The sequence below is a fragment of the Nuphar pumila genome, chromosome 11 (assembly GCF_984573655.1).
Source record: "Nuphar pumila chromosome 11, dmNupPumi1.hap1.1, whole genome shotgun sequence".
Classification (NCBI taxonomy): Eukaryota; Viridiplantae; Streptophyta; class Magnoliopsida; order Nymphaeales; family Nymphaeaceae; genus Nuphar; species Nuphar pumila.
The window spans coordinates 106,490,181-106,514,555 of NC_143259.1; the positions used below are offsets into that span (position 1 = coordinate 106,490,181).

General features: G+C 38.4%; 1 protein-coding gene across 1 annotated transcript in view; it reads left to right on the forward strand.

The window, feature by feature from the left end:
• The window catches only part of LOC149822704 (DEA(D/H)-box RNA helicase family protein), a 30,443-nt gene extending 9,124 nt beyond the window's left edge, over window positions 1-21,319 (forward strand). The window contains exons 3-9 of the mRNA XM_089980000.1: window positions 16,991-17,266; window positions 17,344-17,667; window positions 18,216-18,407; window positions 18,483-18,638; window positions 18,705-19,072; window positions 19,168-19,325; window positions 20,780-21,319. Of these exons, the coding sequence (XP_089836126.1) occupies window positions 16,991-17,266; window positions 17,344-17,667; window positions 18,216-18,407; window positions 18,483-18,638; window positions 18,705-19,072; window positions 19,168-19,325; window positions 20,780-21,159 (1,854 nt within the window). The 3' untranslated portion in view covers window positions 21,160-21,319. The remainder of the gene's footprint in view (window positions 1-16,990; window positions 17,267-17,343; window positions 17,668-18,215; window positions 18,408-18,482; window positions 18,639-18,704; window positions 19,073-19,167; window positions 19,326-20,779) is intronic.
• Window positions 21,320-24,375: the final 3,056 nt, after the last annotated feature.

Below are 24,375 nucleotides of genomic sequence, written 5' to 3' on the forward strand. Positions count from 1 at the left end.
TCCATATGTATGTAAGCTTCGGTCTTTTTACTTCATAATAAAGGTCAACCCATTAGGGGCTGATTGTCTTTTTATTTTTTTATTTGTTTTTTGTTTTTGCTTTTTAGATGTCATTTGATTGGGACAGCTCCAACTAGCTGGTGGAGCTGCTCTGCCCAACAGCTAGTTGGGTTGCACCCTATCTCTTTGCCTTGTTATAAGTAGGGGTTCTCCCCTTGTATATGTTTATGTTTTTCTCAAAGCATTGTGTAATACAAAAGCTTTAATTTTTATCTCTTAGCCCTTGTGTGGGTGGTGTGGATTGATCCATAGTGGTTCTTTTGTGGGTTGGTTGTGTTCTTATAAGCCCATAAGAAGCTCTTGTTTGCTTTTGTTCTTATTTCATTATATATATATAATAATATATTTTATGTGCATAATAATGAATGAAAGTAATCTCATAAATCACTATCTATTAGAATTCATTCACAACCTAGAATGAGTTTAAGTATAGAGAACCAAATAACAATTCTAAAACATATATACATATATATGTTATCAATGAAATGCATGAATTTTTCTCAATAAACATTTTTCATATAAGGAAAAACAAGTAGTAAAAGTTTAGTAATTTCATGGAGAGATTTTTTTAAAAATGCCACATAACAAAGGGAACGATATTTGCAACACTAATTTGCAAAAAATATGAAGAGATTAAAATCCCATAAATAGCAAGTGATATTTTGCAAACCTCAACAATAGTTTGACCACTACAAACAATCACCTCACAAGACCTCCAAACCTCAAAAATCAAGTCTATCAATGACTAGAACAAGAGCATAAACATAATGCCATTAAAGGGCTAAAGACATACACAAAGGTGTGTATAAACATTTTTTGTATATCATCGACTAGATCAAGAGTATAATCACAATGCTACTAATGAGCTAAAAATACACACGAAGGTGTGAATAAACATCTCTTATCTACATATAATGACACTTAAATAAGATGCATAAAAAAAAAGACACCCAAGGTAAAAAAAGCTTGTAATGGAAACAGACTAATGCCATCAATAAGGATATCAATTTTAATAATATTTTGAAACACCATGGTTTAAAAAATAGATGGCCATCACGGATAAACATAATTATAAGCATCCTACATAATAATAGCTAAATAAAATGAGTGATACAACACACTCATAAAACCAGAGATCAAACAATCGCTAGTTAGAGCCAAACTATATGCTGACAATCTAAACTGACATAACTGAGGTGCACACAAGTCACCCCCACAAATGAACTCTTGTTCAACAATAACAAGGCCGAGAGAAATGATGCATCCTATAAAATTCTGTGATGAACACAACAAATTTCATAAGAAGACAATAAATACTCATACAAATCATTTTCCAAATAAGTGAGTTCAAATATAAGAACCGATTTGAAACAAATAAGAATATCAATTTTAACAATCTATCGAAGCACCATGATTTTAAAAATAGATGGCTATCACGGATAAACATAATTATAAGCATCCAACATAATAATGGCCAAATAAAATGAGCGATACAACACACATAAAACCAGATATCAAACAAACATTAGTTATTTCCAAACTATAAGTTGACAATCTAAACTGACATAACTGAGGTACACACAACTCACCCCCACAAACGAACTCTGGTTCAACAATGATAAGGCTAAGAGAAATGATGCATCATTTAAAATTTTGTGAAGGACACAACAAATGCCATAAGAAGGCAATAAATACTCACGAAAATCATTTTCCAAATAAGTGAGTTCAAATATAAGAACTGATTTGAAAAACAAAGTTTCAAATCAAATCCAATAACGGTAGATTAAAAACTTAGACTGAATATAGTGTAATCATATGCACAAGATGTCAATTGATGCAATCATATGCAAATGTCAATATAAGCAAGCTATATAAAGAGATAGCTCACTCTAAATCTACTATGAGACAATCAATGACATATTATTAAAGAAGGTCAAAACATATATAGAGATTTTCAAATAACCATATAGAAAACCAAGTGCAACTAATCATGGATACACACAAAGAAATAAAAAACTCATGTATATGCAATAATCTAAATAACTTGAAATATATTTAGGCATATATGCAAGTGATATATTAAGTCACTAAGGGCACAATATAAAAATTAACAAGTATGCAATGAATCAATAGTCTTTAATCAAGAACACACATGTCCACCAAAAATCTAAGTCCACAATCACATCCATCAATAATAGACAAGTACAAAATTAAACCATGAGGGAAACACTTATAACACCTACAAAGGGCAAACACAAAGAAGTTTCTCATAATTCTCAAAAAACTAAGTATGCAATAAAAAATATAATATTTAATCTCATGCAAAACATGTAAAATAATGTTCATTATAGAGCCACGAGTCTAAAAAAAATTACACAATCATAAGGACTACAAAAGGACCAACAAGCGACATTTATTAAAGTGAATGAATCCTATAAGAAATCATGCTCAATACCTTATGCACAAATAGATAATCTCATTCATCATTTGAGGTAATCACAATTACACAAGGATCAAATATCAAGATAAAAATTATTTAATCATAAGCTAGATCATAATTTTTAATACCTCAAGCTACTTTAAGTTTCACATAAAAATACACCAAGAGTAAAGAGAGAAAAATTAAACTCAAGTTAAGCACAATTTCATAAGATCATACTTGTAAAGGACACACCATTTCAAATTATTTTAAAATATATGACAATTTTTCAAAAGGAAACACAACAAAGTTTAATAATAAATACGAACATGATTTGATATTTATAACCATGAATTGTTCAAATAAAGTGTCTAAATGCCAACAATGCATGCTCAAGAATATTAGATCATATACGTACATATCAAATAAATCAAGTTTTGAAAAAACTAAGATTCAGACTAGATCTCATAAAAGCATACACATATAATTTTACAAGGTCAAACAAAAATTATAAACCTTATAAAAAATAAATCCAACGATAATTTTAAAAAGAAAAGTTTAAAATTTTTAGTTTTTAATAACAAATAATTTTTTAAAGATAAGGAAAATGAGTGCTTTCTCATGCATAATGCATGAGATAGAAAATACAAGAAACACTTAAAGATATAAGATACATACCGGGTAAAGATTTTCTTTTAATACAAGCCATACAATGATCATGAATCCTTCACAAAGCACAAACTCGAACCAAAGAATCACAAGACCCAAAAGAGGCAAAAATACCAAGAATGATTTCTTGTCTCTAATACCATGTAATGAAATATGCAGAAATACAAAACGAGGTCCTCTAAGGGCTTACAAGATCATAAACACAAAGTACATATGCACATGCATAAGTCCAACTAAGAGACAACACAAGAGCACAAAGGCACAACACAAGCAGTAAGTGCATTCAAGACATTAAGGAACTAAAAAGAAGAATACAAAATATAAAAAATATTAATATTATTGAGCATGAATGCTTAAGCGAAGCATTAACAAATGAGGGAACAAAGCCCTTTTATATCCACATTACAAGGGAGAGAGAGACCAAATGGGAGCTCCCAATAGTCATTGCGAGCTCCCAACGGTCATATTTATGACTGTTGGAGAGCCTCCAACAACTCTGTGGTCAAAAGACCATAGAGGCCTTGCTTAAAAGGGCAAACTAGAAAAAAGGAAAAATAAATAAAAAAAGGAAAAACTGTTCCTAATGAACAGTCCCTATTACATGATTAAAATGACGAAAATACCTCTAAAGGATATATATATATATATATATACACACACATCTTAACACATGCAATCCACATGATAATGCAGTGACAAACTTGAAGGAAAATGTGCCCACAACTTGCTCAACCCCATGCATATTTTGAACTGCATAAACTAGTCTAGCACTTGGACTGAATCTGCCCTGTTATGATGCCAAGGATCTAGGAGCTGCCCATCCCAAAACACGCTACCATCACCAATAATGTCTGCAATACCATGCTTAAACAACTCATCTCTGCTCTTCTTTATGAGAAGCTTGGTGATGGTTGGCTCCATACCGCCGGCATAGCTTTGTATGGAGTGACAAGTAGAATGATTTGCTCCCTTGTAGGCCTATCTGTAGCAATTTAGATGTTCCCTCTTCAGCACGATTGCCACAAGCATTTTCTAGCTTAGCTTACTACTAGGTGTGTTTGGTATCTTGTAATATGACTATCCTATCTCTATCATGGCATCCTAAATTGTTCACTGCCTCCCAAAACCTGTCTTACCATGGTCAATCCATCTTTGATCACATTCATCTTGCAGCTTCCCCCCCCCCCCCCCCCCCTTGACATATTGATTATCAGTCCTTCCCAACACAGTAGCAAAGCTGTTGTATCCTTGCCTATCACTTTCTGCATTATACTTATTTTTGAAGCAAGATGTGCAACATGAAAGTTCATCTTGTTGCCTTGAAGTATGCAATTAGGACCTCCTTCCTGAGGATTTTATGCACATTCAAGGCTCACCAACATCTGAAAGTCTCTTGTCCATTGTTGCATGGTAAACATGAAGCATGACTTAACTCCATCTTAACTGAGAGTGGTTCATCCAGGCTTCCGGTTGAGCCGCTTGTGCTAGGGTACTAGCAACAATATGAAAGAAATCCTTGAAAGAATGTTCTTGATCAAATCCTTTGGGGTGGATGTGGACAGTGCCACACCTCAACATAATTAGGTACACCTTTGGTACCTTCAGTTAGAAGAAGAATGGTCTGGAATAGGTTGACATGAACAACTCTAAAATCTTTGCATGTAGGTGCATGAGGAATTTGAAAATTCTCTGTAAGGCCGTTGCAGTGGCAATCTTAACGCCGTCATTCTCAACCTCCATTACACTAAGCTTGATTTATAGACTATCGTGCAATATGCTCGTCCATCTTTAGCCTTTGATATGGCTCTGACATGTCTTTGACAATTGGTATTACAAGGTTGAGAATTGTAGTTCCAGCTGTCTGAGCAACCAGACTCAAGCACCTCCCAACAACCACTAAGAGGCTTTTAGCCTCTTCATTGCCATTCCATGGTTCATCATGTATTGGGAGTGTGTCCATCAAGAGGGAAACAAGCCTAGGGTGTTGTTGCTGCAGTTGATGCCTTTATTGATGCTGCTCAAGGTTGTACTGACATCTTTGTAAAGCAGCATCCAGGTGATGTTCACCATTCACGAGATCAATCTTCTCCTTGCTACCTGCTTTCCCTAGAACATAACAGCCAGACAATTTGGAAAACTGTTCAACTTCACCTGCAGTAATTGATTCGTTCGTCCCTCAACTTTTGAAATAATTCTTCTCATTAGGAAATAGATTATCCTTTTTACCACAGACATGGCACTGGGAAAGAACTCCCACAACTCTAGCAGTGCTGCTAGCAGCCAATGAACAAAATTCACCGAGTGCATCACAAGTTTTTTGTTCCCCTTGTATGCCAGGCCTCATGATCCGTTTACCACAAGGCATCTTGCCAAACACTTGGTGTGCAGAGTGTAGTCTTCCAGTTCTTCTGCAGTTGTTGTGGTGGTCCAATGTCCTCAAGTGTGAAAGCTCCCTCTCTTCCAATTTCCTCAATTCACATCCATCACACTGTGCTTTCCAACGAATGACTCTTGGATGAATCATTTCGTCGAACTTGTTGTGTGTGAACTTACTATAGCTTAGACCGTAAATCTCCACAACAGGGAAAGACAGTATCTCCAACTCGGAAATTTTTGTACCTGATACACAGTTGCAATGCATAGGCTTCTAACTTGCAATTGATTTGCAATGCTTTCCAATTCGACCCCATGACCCTAGTGTTGCTTGACACCAACTCTTGTTGCTTGAACCTTACCAAACCATGCATCATAATTAGAGGGCATAACCTATGTAGTCAAAAGTGCTAGGCAGTGCCTAGTCGGTAGACCCTCGAAAAGACTAGTCGAGAAGTAGGCGGGACTAGTCGATACCCCAATTAAAAGATAAATAAAAATTATACAAGATATATATATAAATATGTTTAATTCTTTTGGTAATAAGATGTTTTCATCAGACAAATTCACAATTACACATGCTTTTACAAAATATATGTAACCAATATATATATTTTCAATTATTCATAACATATTCAGTATAATCAATAAAATATGCTTTCAGCCTTTCACAGGAAAATTGATTGTAACATACACACACATAGGGATGGCAGTGGACCGTGGGAAAGCGGGGCCCCGCCCCGCCTGGACCGGGGATGAAGGGTATGAAACGGGGATGGAGGCGGGGACGAAGGTTAAAATCCATCCCCGTCCGGGGGTGGAGGCGGGGATGGACTGACACGTTCCCCCGCCCCGCCCCATCCCCGCCCCGGCCCTGCCCCGGCCCATCCCTGCCCCGGCCCCGCCCCATCCCCATCCCCGTCCCGGCCCCGCCCCGCCCCATCCCCGTCCCGGCCCCGCCCCATCCCCGCCCCCAACCCTTTATATTTTTATTGTTTACTAACCCTAACTCCCTTCCCTAATTTCCTAACCCTGGAGCCGCCGAGCCGGGCCGTCGCCTCTTCCCCTTCCCCATCCACATTATCATTGTAGCCGGGCCGTCGCCGACCACCGTTGGCCGTCGCAGGGGGAGGTCTCCACCCTCATACTCAGCCTCCTCTGCAAGCTCGACGGGAGGGCGGAGCTCTACCGAGACGTACCCCTCTCCTACCTCTTCCTTACGAACAATCTTCAGTACATCATCGTTAAGGTGCAGAGCTCCGATCTCCGACTCGTCCTCGGCGACGCTTGGGTGCGAATGCACACCAAGAAGCTTCGGCAGTACGTCGCTAACTACGAGCGCATGGCGTGGAGCGAGGTCGTGGCGGCCATGGCGGAGATGCCGGTGGTGATCGATGCCGAAAGCGCGAGGCGGGCTTTCAGGCGGTTCAACTCCGCCTTCGAGGAGGCATACCGGGCGCAGATTGCGTCGATCGTGGTGGAGGACATGAAACGGGGATGAAGGCGGAAACGGGGACGGGGACGGGGACGGGGACGAGGACGGGGCGGGGGTGGAGGACATGAAACGAGGATGAAGGCGGGGGTGGAGGATAAAATTTTGAGGCGGGGCGGGGGTGGAAACCTTGTCCCCCGCCCGCTCCGCCCCACTGCCATCCCTACACACACATATTATTCATAGCATCATTAATATATATATATATATATATATATATTTATACACAAAAAAAATCATATTTTCTGCCTTTCACAGAAAAAAGACAAAAGCACAACACATACATATATAAATAACAAATTACATAATCAGTAATGCTAAAAACATGCTTTCAAGCTTTTATGGAAAACTTTACAAAAACTTACATATATACAAACAAAAATCATATATATATTTATATATCACTTCAGCCTTTAATAGAAAATTCATTAGAAACAAGTTAACACGTCAAAATCTTGAAGATTGAAATTTTTATCTCCTTGGCTGATCAAATAGACTGACATTGGTTTTAGGGCTTAGATTGTTCCATCTGTTTCCTTTGAAGCATTTCATCAAACATCTTTTGTATACTATCCAAGTCTTCCTCTAGTGGAAACTTTGACATCTTCGTAACCCAATGGTAATCCTCTGGCAGGAGCCTTTCATCAAACAGGTTGCATGTGCCCTTCTCGAGTGTCCCGAATATCTGTTCAACCAGTTGCAATGTTTCATCAAATAAGTCGTATATGTTTCCTGTGGTGTTTAAACATTGAGTGCTTGAGCTAAGGAGGAATTTGACACCTCCAACTCTGAATTTGCTACACCATTTTGTCCTCCCCATGGGTCAAACATTTCGATCTGGCACAATATGCTTGTTGACTTGCATGTGTAGGCCTCAGCCATGCAGTCAGTACCCTTTAAACATGCTGCAATCTGGCTGCTTAGCTTGTGTGGACGTGTCTAGGTTGTAGCTTCGTAATGATTTCTCATCCATGCCCGGATAGCACCTAGGCTCCATGATAGGTGGGCACCGGATTGACTAGGACTCTTCTTGATTGTCATGAAAGAACCCCTTTTGAGTGTTGTACAAGACTGCTGCTCGCCCCCTTCTTTGGTTTTCTGGAGTTGGGTAATGTCATTCTCCTTCCTAGACGACAACTTCATTGATCCAAAGAGCATGTTCATGTCGTTTAACCTTGGAGTTAGCTCCATTAGCTTAGGTTGGATATCAACAACCATCTGATGCCATCTAAACATGGTCTTAGTTGTTTCAGAGTATATGGTGACATCTTCTGGAACTGCAGCATATCTAGACCATGTTTACATCTCAAAATTTTCTTTTTTGGTACCCATCTTTTTTCCTAATTACTTTAGGCATCCATGCTCGCCATTTCCTGGCCAGCCACGGCCAAAACAAAAAACGCAAGAAAAAAAGTTTTATGACCATTTTTTGGCTGATCACCCTTGGCAAAGTGGCCATCTGGTACCGCCCTCGTCGGTTAGAAAGTAGCCAGATTTAATGTGTAGGGAGCTTAGTTGTCAAGGGCGGTAGACGGTGAGCCCCTAAAATGACTAGTCAGGGACTAGGCAGACTAGTCGGTACCCCAATTAAAAAAATTAAAAAAATATACAAAATATGTAAACAAACTGCTAAAATAAATAACAAATATGTATATCAATCAACAATAAGCAATAGACAAAACATAACATGTCGTCGAACATTACAACTAACAATATAAAAAAATAAAATCATGTATACAAAAAAATTAACAACAATAATAAAATAAGCAATAGACAAATAACAAGAAATGAACAATTGAATAAACCAAGGTTGTAAGTATCGTATCGTTACCTATATTGATCGGGCCCAAAGTAACACCGTATCATATCGTAAATTTTTAATAAAATATTCAAAAAATCCCAAAAAAATCTAGAAAAAGTAGCATAAATTCTAAAAAAAATCATATCACATAAAACAATGATGAATTGCACAAAATACTACCATAAAATCACATATAAAGGCAACTACATAATTTAAATTAATAACAAACCATGCAACTGATAACCGACAATGTAAATAAAAGACAACTACATAATTTAAATTTTAAACACAATTAAAGTATTACATTTAACCAACTAACTGTCAATATTAAATTCATATAAGTCATACTAAAATGTCATAAGTCATAACTAAACTACTAAGAGTTCATGATAACTAAAAACATTACATTTAACTAACGTCTTACATGCCAATCTTCATCTCTAAAGTTCTAAACTATAAAGATCCTAAAATTAAACTATCTTCTAGAGCCTATTTGCCAAACATCAGGAGTCAAAATGGTATTTCCTCATTTCTGCATCCAACTGATGTTTGATTATCTCTTTATGTTTAGCCATTTTTTTAGCAAGCAAGTCATCATTATCATCATCTTCAGAATCTGGAACAATGGTTGGAAGTCCTTCATCTTTGCATTTTGCAAAATTCTTCTTCGAATTTCTTCTAATTCAGTAATAACATCAACACGAAAAGTTGCATGAATAGATGCAAAATCACAAGGACGTACATTCTAATCTTGACCTACAATATATTGCTTAAATCTATGCAGTCCACCTATAATAATAGCATCATAAAACAAACATCTCAAATTCAATGGTAACCCTAGTCGTGGTACATCATCAATGCTTTTATAGTATTGCCATGTAGGATCATCTCTAATATGACATGAACGTGAAGACGACATCGAATGATCTAAAATAAAACATAACCAATTCAAAAACTCAATAAGAAGCACCAAACATACTTTTCCCCAAAAACACTCAATAAGAAGCAAAAAAATAAGGATTTTGTACTTTAACCTACTTCTTTGAGTGAAAAAATGGTGGAAATGCACTCTTGATAAAATCACAAAAGCCATTCCCTTACGCACGAATCAGCCTCCAAATTGATCTTACAGACCTAGGGTTTGTGAAGAACGCGCCCCCCACGAGCCCTTTTAAACCCAAAATGAAAAAAAGACAACTTTCGGCCTTTTTTAAGTGTGTCGATATTGTATCGTACGATACAACACGATACATGGGTGTATCATACTATACACCAGATACGGGATCAAGATACGAGTTTGTATCGTATCACAAAACATAAAAGTAATGATATGTATCATACGGTATGATACATACAACCATGGAATAAACAAACCATGCAACTGACAATGTAAATAAAGGCCACTAAAACAGATAATAACTGAGACAAACAGAAATATAAAGCAGAAACAATACATACATAAACTATACAATATATAAATATACATAATTTCATATAGTCATATATAATATATGCTTATAAAATGTTAATATATATAATTATATATATTTACACACAAAAAGCAGATATATATGTGTGGATCAACATCTGTGTGTGTGAACTGTTAAAAAGATAAGAAAACAGATTATATATGAATTACACAATATATATAACTCAGAAACAGTCAACCAGAAATATAACTTAGAATTATATGAATTACACACACACACACACACAAATATATATATATATATATATATATATATATATATATATATATATATATATATATATAGAGAGAGAGAGAGAGAGAGAGAGAGAGAGAGAGAGAGAGAGAGAGAGAGAGAGAGAGAGAGAAAAAGCAGGAAGAAGAAATAAAAAAGGAAAAAAGAAAAGGGAAGAAGGAAAAAAATAAGGGGGGAAAAAAGAGAAAAAGAAAACCGAGGGAGGGATGGAGAGAGCAAACCGAGAGTGAGAGAGAGAAACCGAGAGCGAGTGAAAAGGGGAACCTTTTACACTTGCCCCTTGGCACAGTCAACGAAGTTAAAAAAACAAAGAAAAAGGTCTTAACTGCTCCCACACCTAGTTCGGGACAGCCTAGGCAGTAAAAAAGGGCCCCACCAAAAGCCTAGGCGCTGCCTTTGACAACTAAGAGAGAGAGAGGTTGTTGGGAGCCCCCCCTGATAAACCAGGTTGCAAACCTGGGGGTGGGGTCCCCTTTTTTCACTTACCCAAGTTTTATCAAAACTTGATTTTTGGGCATAAAACTCAGTTTACACCCAAAATCCAGTTTAAAACTGTGTTTTGGGTGTCATCCAAACGAATATGCTTGGAAAAGGCGTGAAGTAGGACATGAAACATTGTTAGATGATTTAACTTTTCGATTTACATAAGAATGGATATAGAACTGAACCCACGTAGATGGAGACGAATGCTAAGTAATGATGATGGTGGTGGTTATTGTGAGAAATCAGATGTGGGAGTCACCTTACTATCGTAGCAAGAGATAGAGAGAGAGGTAAGAGGGAAGAGAGAAAAAAATGTTGGGCGTAATGTCTTCTCCCCTTTCCATTGATATTTATATGTTGTACGAGTGGTACAATACAGTACAATAGTACAATACAGTACAGTATGCTGTACAATACAGTACAATACAGTATAATAGTACAATACAGTACAGTATGCTGTACAATACAGTACAATACAGTACAGTAGTACAATACAGTACAGTATGCTGTACAATACAGTACAATGCAGTACAGTAGTACAATACAGTACAGTATGCTGTACAAGTGGTACAATACAGTACAGAAATATATTCATTTACATATACATATTTAACAGCCTCCCTCAAGTTGAGGATGATCTTCAATCATGCTCAACTTGCCCTTAAGTAACCAAAATTGATGACTAACCAATCCTTTGGTGAAGATGTCTGCTACTTGGTCTTCTGATCTGACATACGAAGCCTCAATTTCTTCTGTTTCAATCTTTTGTCTAACAAAATGCTGATCAATCTCAATGTGCTTCGTGCGACAATGATGAATAGGGTTAAAAGAAATATTAATGGCACTTTGATTATCACATAAAAGCAGAGAGGAAGAGATAGGTTCATTCAACTCTTGAAGAAGATGCCGTACCCAAGTGACATCAGTTGTCCCTGCTGCCATTGCCCTGTACTCTGCCTCAGTGCTGGATTTAGCAATGGCCTTTTGTTTCTTACTACTCCAAGTGACAATATTTGGGCCAATAAAAACACAATATCCTGAAACCGACCTACGCTCATCAGGGTCCCCACCCCAATCTGCATCACAATATGTAAGTAAACGGTGTCCTGTAGTGAAGCTTTCATCTTTGTGATAGAGCAATCCATCTCCAATAGTCCCTTTCAGATATCTGAGAATACGCTTAATACATTCCATATGACAATCAGTGGGAGCATGCATAAACTGAGATGCTTGATTTACAGCATAAGCAATGTCAGGTCTTGTAAATGTAAGATATTGCAACATACCAACAATGCGGCGATATAAAGTGGAATCATGATATAATTGACCTTCTTTTGCACTAAACTTATGATTTAAGACAGATGGGGTGCTGAGAGGTTTACAATTAATCATACCAGTGGTGTGAAGAATGTCAAGAGTATACTTGTGTTGACTTAGAGTGAGTCGATCATCTTGTCTATCGACTTCAACTCCCAAGAAGTATCGCAATGGGCCTAAGTCCTTCATCTTGAATTTGGCCATGAGTAAAGACTTGACCAAGGCAATATGTGCATCATCACTCCCAATGATAATGATGTCATCAACATATATAAGAACCCAAGTAGTAACATGATCATTCTTATACATAAATAAAGAATGATCAAGTATACTCTTAGAAAAGCCATGCTGCTGAATTTCCATGGAGAAACTCTCAAACCAAGACCGAGATGCCTGTTTTAAACCATAAAGAGACCTTCTCAATTTACAAACCCATGTAGCCGCATCATGTTCACTATATCCAGGAGGTTGCTCCATATACACCTCTTCCTTCAAGTCCCCATGTAGGAACGCATTCTTGACATCCAACTGGTTAAGAGACCAACCATGCTGAAGTGCCAAAGTGAGGATCACACGAATGGTGCCAATTTTGACAACAGGGCTAAAAGTTTCCTCATAATCTTGCCCATATTGTTGTGTGAATCCGCGTGCAACAAGGCGAGCTTTATATCTTTCAATGCTACCATCTGGTTTACGCTTGATCTTGTAAACCCATTTGGAACCAACAACATTTCTATCAACAGGTCGAGGAACAATATCCCATGTATGACATTCATGAAGTGCTGCCATTTCTTCGTTCATAGCTTCAACCCAAGCTCGAGAATGGGCTGCCTGATGGAAAGTAGACGGCTCTTTCTCTTTGGCCACATTGGTTAGAAACAACTGAAAGTCAAGAGAAAAATTGTTGTAACTAACCCAACGATGGATAGGATGCCTTTCACGTGTGGATCGTCGAAGAGGGGGAGCCTCGTGAGATGGAGTTGAAGGGGCTCCTCGACGGGCATAAACCAAACCTGAAAACCGTGAAGGTGCATCCTGGATGATGGAGTTGTCTGCTTCAAACTGAATTGGTTCATCAACAACAGGATCTCTGATAGAGTCATATAGCAAAGTATCACAAAGCCATGGATCATAAGTAGTTTGCTCATATACCTGAGAAGTATCACAAGTGCTGAAATGGTCATCATCAAAAACAACATTTCTAGACACCTTAATCTTACCCAAAATAGGATCATAACATCTATATCCTTTATACCCATCGGCATATCCCAGAAATCTGCACTGAACTGCTCTGTCCTGAAACTTGTTACGTAAAGAATGATCCACATGGACATAACAAATGCATCCGAAAGCATGCAAATCATCATAAGAAGGGTGAGAACCGTGAAGCAAATAATAAGGAGACTGATCTCCTAATAATTCCATAGGCAACCTGTTAATGATATGCACTGCAGTGTGAAAGGCCTCAGTCCAAAGAGAGAAAGAAATATCAATATTGTGCATCATACTTAACGCGGTTTCAACAATATGCCGATGCTTACGTTCTGCTACTCCATTCTGTTGTGGAGTGTAAGGACAAGAGGAGTTACGTGTGATGCCATGGTCCTTTAAATATTCACTAAAATCATGAGATATGTATTCTCCACCACCATCACACTGGAAATAAGTGATATTTGAATTGAAAAGGTTCTGAACAAGAGCATGGAATTGTTTGAAAAGTTTGAACACTTCAGATTTAGATTTCATAAAGTAAATCCAAGTGTAACGAGTGAAAGAGTCAAGAAATAACACATAATAACGAGAGCCAGATAGAGATGAAACAGGAGCTGGGCCCCAAACATCAGAGTGAATAATTTCAAATGACTTGGAAGCTCTTTTATTGATACTTTGAAAGGGAAGTACATGACTCTTGCAGACATTACAACTAGGACACTTATGATCTAATTTGACTTTGGGAATAAAACCCTGAGAAGACAATTTGTCAAGGAACCCTTGACTACAATGACCTAACCGACGATGCCAAGAAACTGGCTTATTACATTGCATAACAGAAGAAGACTGACTCAAATAAGCAGGAAAAGATGGAGACACGGTAGATGACGTCTTCAAAGTCCCGGGGGCTGCTTCGAAGACATACATGTTTCCGCGTCGTTCACCCTTAGCGAGCATCTTCTTGGTTCGAAGGTCCTTAAGACAAACAGAAGACGGAGTAAATTCCATGGATGAATTTGTTTCATCAACCAATTTAGAAACAGATAAAATGTTTTTCTCAATGGCAGGAGTGAGTAAGACATTTTTCAATGGTAGTGTAGATTGTGACAAAGAGAGAGCTGCATTTCCAGTATGAGAAATAGGGTGGTGGGAACCATCTCCCGTGACAATAGTGCCAGTGCCAATATAAGGAACCATGTTGGAAAGTTTACCTGCATCAGAAGTAACATGTGCGGCTGCTCCAGAATCAATATACCAAACTCCATCATCATTCTGACGCAAATTCATGTTGTTAAATGCAGTCATCAGAATTTGTTGCACATCATGTGGCAACCCTGCACTCTGTCCCTGATCAGTACCCTGATGTGCTCGAAAATTTCCCTGCGGCTGCCCCTGAAACTGTCTAACATTCATCTGTCCAGCTCTTGGTCCTGGCCTCCCTGCCTTGTTGCGATTCTGTGGGTTGTGCCAACAATCTGCTTTCACATGGCCACGCTTGTTGCAATGGAAGCAAGTAGGGACACGGGTACCTCTAGTGGCAGGTGGAGCAGTAGGAGTAGGAAGGAGTCCTCCACGGCCCATATGAGCAGCAGGTGGACGAAATGAGGTAGACCCAGATGTAAACATGACAGGATGAGGATCATCAATAAGATGATCTTGAGTCAAACTAACTTCATACTGTAGGAGTTTGGCCTGTAAATCCTCAAAGCATGGAAGTGTAGAGGCAACCTGTAATGCAGTGCAAAACATACGATATTGGGGCCCAAGGCTTCCCAATACCTGCTGAACATCTCTGTCAGAAACAGGATATCCAATAGCGGCCAACTGATCAATGATAATTTTGATATCCCCTAGAAATTCAGTAATGGTCTTAGTTCCCTTTCGCATAGATTGGAACTGCCATTTCAGTTGAAGTGCACGTGATTCAGAAACCTGTGAATAAGAGTGAGCAAGATGTCTCCATAGTTCTGCAGCAGTAAAATGGTCAGAGATAGTTTGTAATATACGATCAGATAACGTGGCAGTCAAATAGGCAACCACAGATTGGTCCTTCTGAAACCAAACATCATACGCAGGATTTGGAATAGCAATGCAACTCACCTTCCCATCATTACCAGTTACCTCTTGCGTAATAGTCATAGGTGGGGCGGGTGATCCCCCATCCAGATGCCCGGAAAGACCATGACTTCGGATAAACGGCAGAATTTGGCGTTTCCAAAGTAAGTAGTTATCATGAGTTAATTTGTGAGAAACAAGTTGAGAAAGAAATCCGGGGCTGATTTTAGAATCCATAAGGAAGAAGATCAAAGATGAATCAAACAGCACGACAGAAATTCGTAGGTTGTACGGACAGAACCGTACGGACAGAAATTTTTGAGTTTTGGAAATCACGATTTTTTAGTTAATCGTGCAGAATGTACGATTTATCAACTATATTGCAAGAAATAGATAAGAAATCACAAGAAGTTTGAGAAAAGAGGCACTTTTGAGAAATGAGGGTTCCCAAATTTGGGGAAAACAGAAATTAGGGTTGATAAAATTGGGGATAACAGAATATGTAAGAAGAAAAAGATGCACGATATGAGGAAATGAAGAAACGACGTCGAAATATAGTGATTCAACGGAGAAACAACAGAGAAAAGATGAAAAAAAAAACACTTTCCTTGAGAACGCCCAAAAACGCACGTCAAGGTCCTTAGGGGCCTTCCAGATGATCGTGATTACCACGCCCTTGGCTCTGATACCATGTGAGAAATCAGATGTGGGAGTCACCTTACTATCGTAGCAAGAGATAGAGAGAGAGGTAAGAAGGAAGAGAGAAAAAAATGTTGGGCGTAATGTCTTCTCCCCTTTCCATTGATATTTATATGTTGTACGAGTGGTACAATACAGTACAATAGTACAATACAGTACAGTATGCTGTACAATACAGTACAATAGTACAATACAGTACAGTATGCTGTACAATACAGTACAATACAGTACAATATGCTGTACAATACAGTACAATACAGTACAGTAGTACAATACAGTACAGTATGTTGTACAAGTGGTACAATACAGTACAGAAATATATTCATTTACATATACATATTTAACAGTTATTGGAATTGTTAACTGTTATCTTCAAATTTTATTTCATTGCAGGAACTACTGCTTGTGATTAATTTTCTGTTGGGAGAGGGTCTTGGATTTTTTTTTTCAATTTTATTTCTCTCTTTAACGTCATGTTCATCTTTGGTGGTTAAATTAAATAAGTTTATCGTGTGCACTTATTTTTATGGGCCTGGAAAGAATTGCAAACTGCATATTAAAACATCGAAAGTCAAAGAGTGTCAAATGCTACTGGTACAACTTGAGTATGGGCATTAAAATATTACTAGAGTATTTTGATGTAAGTCATGCATTCAGGGTTTTATTCTTATTCTTCACAATTTCAGGTTCTAGAGAAACTATATAGAGCAAGATGGGGTCCAGAAGATGGTGTTGGATGTATTATATTGTCTCCTACGAGGGAGTTGGCTTCACAACTTTTCAACGTATTGGAGACGGTTGGAAAATACCATGGTTTTAGTGCAGGCCGTCTAATTGGTGGTTCCAGAAGTGTCGACATAGAGAAGGAACATGTGAATGACATGAATATATTGGTCTGCACTCCTGGTCGACTTCTTCAACACATGGACGAGACCCCAAATTTTGATTGCTCACAGCTGCAGGTGGAGACCCAATTCTTCTACTTGAAATAGCATACTTGGTTTCACTAATGCTGATTTTGTTTTTTAATGGGAAACAGATTTTGGTGCTTGATGAGGCAGATCGGATTCTTGACTCAACATTCAAAAAAGATTTAAATGCAATTATTTCACAGCTACCAAAGCAGCGCCAGACTTTGCTTTTCTCTGCTACCCAGACCAAGTCTGTTGATGATCTTGCTAGGCTGAGTCTGAAGGATCCTGAGCGATTATCAGTGCATGAAGAATCCATGACTGCCACCCCCGAGCGTTTGTTGCAACGTTCAATGGTTGTTCCTCTTGATAAAAAATTGGACATGCTGTGGAGTTTTATCAAATCACATCTTAATGCTAAAATACTTGTTTTCCTTTCAACCTGCAAGCAGGTAATGTTAATCTTTGCTAATAAGAAGTTGTAGACCAATGACCCCACTTGGGACTTGTTGGGTGGGACTCGAGCACTTCTTCTGACAAGTATGTTAGATGATACTTGTCTTGAATTTTGCATGGACCATCCATTCTTCATGTCTCTTGAGTGCCTTTAGATATGATCTAGTCAATTTTGGTTCCTTGAATAGTTCTGGTGCCAAGTTGGGTAGATGCTACTTGGCATGAATTTATTTTAAGGATCAATTCTTCCTATTGTTGGAGTGCCTTTAGATCTGGTCCGAGTCGGTTTTGGTTCCTTCAGAGTTCAAACCTAGGTTTGTCATCACTGTTGAGGTAGGTTGTGCATGTCCCTCCATTTAGGCACGAGTCATCCATCCTTCAGTTTGCCTTGGGGTTCAGGCCATGTCATGTCCATTTTCCTGAACCCAAACCGGTCCCATATTGTTGTGCAAAGCAGGCAGAAAGCAAATCTTTATCCATTTAAGGTTTTAAATCCAAGTCAATTTGGTCCTGCTCATATGATTGTTTATTTGTTAATCAACAGGTAAAATTTGTGTATGAAGCTTTCAGGAAACTGCGGCCTGGCATTCCTTTGAAGTGCCTTCATGGTCGTATGAATCAAAATAAACGTATGGCAATATTTTTCCAGTATTGTGAAGAGAAGCGCTCAGTTCTCTTCTCAACAGATGTGGTGTCAAGAGGGCTTGATTTTCCTGCAGTCGAATGGGTTGTGCAGGTAATTTATCCATGTGTCATTCTATAACTATTGATCCATATGTTGACAGTTTGTTGATATATTTGATTTTCATAGGTGGACTGCCCTGAAGATGTTGCAGCTTACATTCATCGAGTTGGTCGTACTGCTCGATTCTTGGCTGGAGGGAGAGCACTTTTATTCTTGATGCCCTCAGAGAGGAAAGTGATAACAAATTTACAGGAAGCAAAAATTCCGGTGCATATGTGGAAGGTAAAATCTCTTTCAAGATTCCCAAGGAATCAACCGCCTTTGTGAGTACTAATGTGTGATTTTCAGGCAAATGAGAACAAAATTCATTCAATTTCCGGAGCCTTGTCAGCTTTGCTAGTCAAATATCCAGAATTGCGGAGACTAGCTGAAAGAGCTTTTGTCACATACCTGAAGTCCTTAAAGCGGCAAGTTCGTAAAGAATTTGATTGGAATAGCTTGCCAATAGCAGAATTCTCCATCTCTTATGGTCTGCCTATGGCCCCAAAATGCCGATTTCTGAATGAGAAGCTTCAAGGTAGAGAAAATATTCATGTAGGTGAAGTTCAAGTACCGAGGATAGAAGCAAGTCATGCTAAAGATGAACAAATTGAAGGTGACATCCTTTTGCCAAAAAAGGCATTCACTGAAAATGGACATGATGATAACACTTCTGCGTATGTTTAAGATCCCATGGCTCTTTATGATTAAACTTTTTAGTGAATTATATTTATGAATTCCCCCTGAAAAGGGTTTAGCTTTTTTGTTCTAGTTTGTCCACAAGAATTCTGAAGAAGAAGAAGTTGAAGATCAGTGTTGATCGTCCAGCTGGTACAAAGTTTGTATTTGATGAAGAGGGAAATGCTCTGCCTCCTCTTGCTGCATATGCCGATGCAATAATTGAGGATAGTGTGATTGAACACGACAAAGGTATTTCTCTTCTACTATTGATTCTTGGGAACACCTACAGCCTTACATGTTGAAGAAATATTTCTGTTGGTACTTGACCAATTACTCCATGCTCTGATGCAAAGCATAGTTTTTGATTGATGTTGAAATAACATGTGCTTTCATGCACACACAAACCCAGTTTCTCTCAGTCAAACTTGAGGGTGTGCAAGGCAAATTTAAAGATGCCAGTGTATGCAACTAGGCTTTTCTTTAGATTTTGTTTTGAGAAATTTGTGTGTGTTTACAGAAAAAGGATTGACATATGGGGCATGTTTACGATGCCCTGTGATTCTTTAATTTTCTCAGGGTGCTGTGATTGTAAATCACAATCACAAAACTTAGTGAAACATGAAAAAGTACAAGTTGTGATTGCCAGCTGTGATTGTTTGGCCTTGAGCATTGTGAAAGTTGGTCACAAGGTTGACCTTGTGACCAACAATCACAGTTTCTACTTTCTCAGCTGTGATTGTTCATCACCTCCTGTGACCAAATCCAACATGCCCATGATGTTATTCGTCATGTCCATCCTATCCATCTGTCTTCATGAGTCCTCACTGTCCAAATGAACCCCTGCCGACGTTAGGTGACGCTCGCCATTCCCCTTTCTTGGACATGACGGATGCATGAGCTGCCACTTCTGCCGACAATGGATCAACTGTCCTCACCATTCTCCACATCTACTCCAAATGCTCCCCATCCTGTTCCTGCACCAAACCCCCATTTCCCTCCTTGACTCCACCTTTAGATGGCTGCTAACAACCCCTCCCACCTCATGGCTATTACTGGCCGGAGGCCCTCTGTTGCGGTGGCATCTTTTATTAACTAAGGTTGTATTGTGGGAGGAGAGCCATTCACAAGGGAAAGGAGGGGACTGAAAAGAGAGTTGGGGCTGAGTGCCTGAGAACACCTGCAGACAGCAGCAGGAGAAGGGCCATGCAGCAGGAGGGAAAGGAGAGTGGCTGTTATTGTTGTCCTATTGTGAGTATAGGAGGTGAGGGAATATGAATGGCCGGGATGAAGTTGCTTGGACAGCTAGATGGACATATGGTGTGCAACATCGTATGTCATCAAATTCAATCCTTTTTCTTGTTTATGTGAGTACAGCTGCTCTTGGCCAGAATGAAGCAGAAGCTGTTTCACAATTTCTTATATGCTTGTGAATGCACCCAATCTCTCTCTCTCTCTCAAAAAAAAAAGATTAACAAAGAAGATCTTTCATATGTCACCCACGTAACATGTACTAGCATCCGTTTTCAAGAAGTGCTCTATGTAGGCATGTTGCTAATAACCAGTCTCATGCTGAGCAACTTGTAACCTGTATAGGTTTTGTTTTTCTTTTCTTTTTAAATAGTTTGCATGTAGAGAATGCTTTCTATTATCTATGTTTCATTGGTAGTCTGAAATCTCTTTTGGACAAATGATTGGTCCAACAGTAAAAGAGCGGTACCAGAAGCTGAGAGAGGAAATGAAGGTTCGAGATCAGGAGGATAAGGTACTTTTGAAACGGCGCTTGCGTGAGAAAAGAATTCAAGAGAAAACGAAGTACAAGAAAAGGTTGATGGATGAAGTGGACAATGAAGATGAGGCTGCTGGTTCTGATAGAGAAGTTAACAATCATTTGAACCAATCTATGAAAGGATCAAAGGTATACTTCAAGAGCGAGAGTTCAGATGATGGTGAAAGTTCCGATGATGATGGTGTCAAGAACAAGAGAATGAAGAGGGATGTGGGTCTGAATCCAGACTCGATTTCACTGTCAGAGCAAGAAGCTTTAGCTCTCAAATTGTTGAATTCTTTGCAGAGTTCCTCCTAGATTGAGATTTTGGCGATGGTTCTCTTTTCCCTCTCCTTTCCCTTTTTGACCCTTCTCCCTGATCCTTACCCCCCTTTATTGTGTATTGAAAGAGAAGTAATTTATGCTATTTTTCATGCAAACAATGTCAGTGACGGTAAATGTAAGTACTTTTTTGGTTCGTTGGTATTTTTGCTGATTTATTTGTTATTAATGACGTGTTGTTTGTGAATATTTGGTTTCTGAACTCGAGAAAAAGTGGTTCAAGATGCTGGCCCCTACTGGTTAGGTTTCACCCGAGATAAAAATTAGTCGCTTCTAATCGTCGAGTCTGAATATGCGATTGTCGTACTTTTCTTGGCCGCTCAGATTTAAGCAAAAGTACTTTGATCATGATGCTTGTGGAAGAGCCCTGCCTTTGAATTTCCGTATAAGAAGTTACATCCCTGCCTTAGAATCTGTATAAAAAGTTGCAACCTTTTCTTTTCCTGAAAGAAAGAAAGGTGCACGAGGTTAAGGTAACTAATAATAATATGTAGGCTGTAGCCCCTCTTCATGCAATTTGATGCATGCACAGGCTTTATGAAAATTGCGTGCTGTTTTGCACAATCTTCATAACCATTTTGATAAGCGGTTTTGCACAATCTTCAGTCTCTCTGTCTATCATCTCTAGCCAGCCCTCTGCTAGGCCCTTTGTACGACGGTCTTGGCCTTCTTTGCCATTTACCATGGCAACCCCAGAATGGCTAACAATTTGTGGGAACTGCATGATTTTCATCCATTCTGCTCACCAAAGCTAGCGACGAGTAGTGGAGATCGTGGCCCGGAAAGACATGAAAGAAATCTGCAACTCATGGAAGGTGCTTGGTGAAGTAGGATAATTGGAATATTGCAATGTTTGCCTCAACTAGGAATGTCAATGTATCACATTTAATTTGGTAAGCCAAAACCATATATGATTATAATTGGATGCGGATATTGTTTTGAGTTTTTGCCAATCAAATTGGATGAATATCCACATTTGACGGTTATTGAAATCTGTTTACATGTAAAAAAGTGGATTTGGGATGAACTTCACTGTCCCAATCCAAATTTGAATCCGTTTTAGGGGTGGCCATCAGGCCGGGCCGATAAAGGCCCGAGCCCGGCCCGATTCAGTCATACTTGGGCTCGAGCGGGGCCCTTTAGGCTCCACCCAGTTAATGGGTCGGGCCCCGGCCCTGGCCGATTCGAGCCTGATTATCTAATCGGGCTTGGTACCCGGAAGCCCATCTGGCACCCGGCCCCATGGCCATCAGTTTAGCAAACATCCGAGTAGTCAGATATGATACTTGGCCACATCTCACCTGAATTCAAACCATTTGCTTCCCTAGCCTCGATGCAGTGACAACGATAATCAACCAACAGAAATAACACAATAACCCAGCTTGTATTTACTTTTCTGGCGGTGCATCCACACCATCCACATAAAGACTGCTTCTTGGCTGTGGAAGTCGCACATTGGGCAAATATGCCTGAATTGTTATATGCATGATTGAATAAAATGAATTGATGGGTAGTGACCCAATGTGTTCATTCCGTGTTGAAACTCAGAATTTCTGTTAATCGTGTTTAAATTGTAATTGTAATAACGTGATATGCATGATTGAATAATATGAAAATTATGGGTATTGACCCGCGTGCAAACTATTGATTTAATAATGGCCATCATGTGCACTTATTTTGTTAAATGATATGCATTGAGAAAAAGTTTTCAAAAGATAAAAAAAGTTGCACTTAATAGTTATGCCTGAAAGATGGAGTGACATTGACTCGTACTATTGAGATCGAGCAAATGAGTCGAATGTGAACCTGCGTTGCATCGACCCCGTGAAAATTTGTGAACGTAATAGTAAGATGTTTTCAGTAAGCATGAACTGAGGCAGTCCCGTAGGGTCAAATTGTGAACCCTTTCTCTACCACAACAGTCTAAAGGGACCTTACACACAAATACATGTAACAGATTTTGAGCTATAGTTGTACGCCTTAATAGTGCACTACCATTTGCCAGTTCGAGGGATGATGCGACGATATGTCCCATACTCTGTTGTCAGCCTCTTGTACTCTTTGGGGTTAAAATTCAAATGTGAACCTGCAATGGACCGACCTTGTGGAAATTTATGAATGTAGCAATAAGTTGTTCCTAACAAACGTGGACTGAGGCTGTCCCGTAAGGTCAAATATGAACCATTTCCCTACCACGGTGGTCTAAAGGGACCTTATGCTCAGATACATGTGGCGGAGTTTGAGCTACAATTGCAAAGTCCATAAATTTTTTAATAAGTGATTATTCTTGGTATTTTTATGAGAAATTCACCGACAGTTGATAATCAATAAAATTTTGAATGTTTATCAAGTTATTTAACTTTTATGAGCTTTTTAAACATCCGTAGATCTGGATCTTGATGTAGGATTCACGATCATCAACCCCCATGGAAGCCAGTTCAAGTTATACATTTGACATACATAGGATCTACTGAATCTCCTAATTAAATGAGTTTGGATCCGATGTATGATTCAAATTTATAAAACATCATAACAAGGACTCAAATCCATTCGATGGACTCGGTCATGGTTTAGAATAATTTAGAGTTGTATCTCAGGACATAAAGATTGGATCCATAAGATAGATCCAATGTCAAAGCAAGTTGGATTCAGATGAGATCCATATTGATAAACACTATGGGTCTAGCATTGGATCCAAAAATATGGACCAATTATCAAACATACAAAATCCTTAATATATATATATATATATATATATATATATATATATATATATATATATATATATATATATATATATATATATGAATATATTGAAACAGATATATGAATGGTTATGTTTGGATCCAAGATCCAAACAAAGCCCAAAGTAGGCTTCACATAAGATAACTTGGGGTTTTCGAACCCAACCCAACAAAAAACATAACCCAATTGTTTTAAGATTGGATTTGGATCCAGTTCAATCTTAATCTACCTTAAAATAAGGTTTTAGTAAGATTTGGCCAAACCTATACACTCCATATATATATATATATATATATATATATATATATATATATATATATATATATATATATATATATATATATATATATATATATATATATATATATATATATATATTTTGAGTTGGGCCCAACTAGTACATTGCCATGCTTATTTTATGATTACACATGCATCTATTTGGGCATG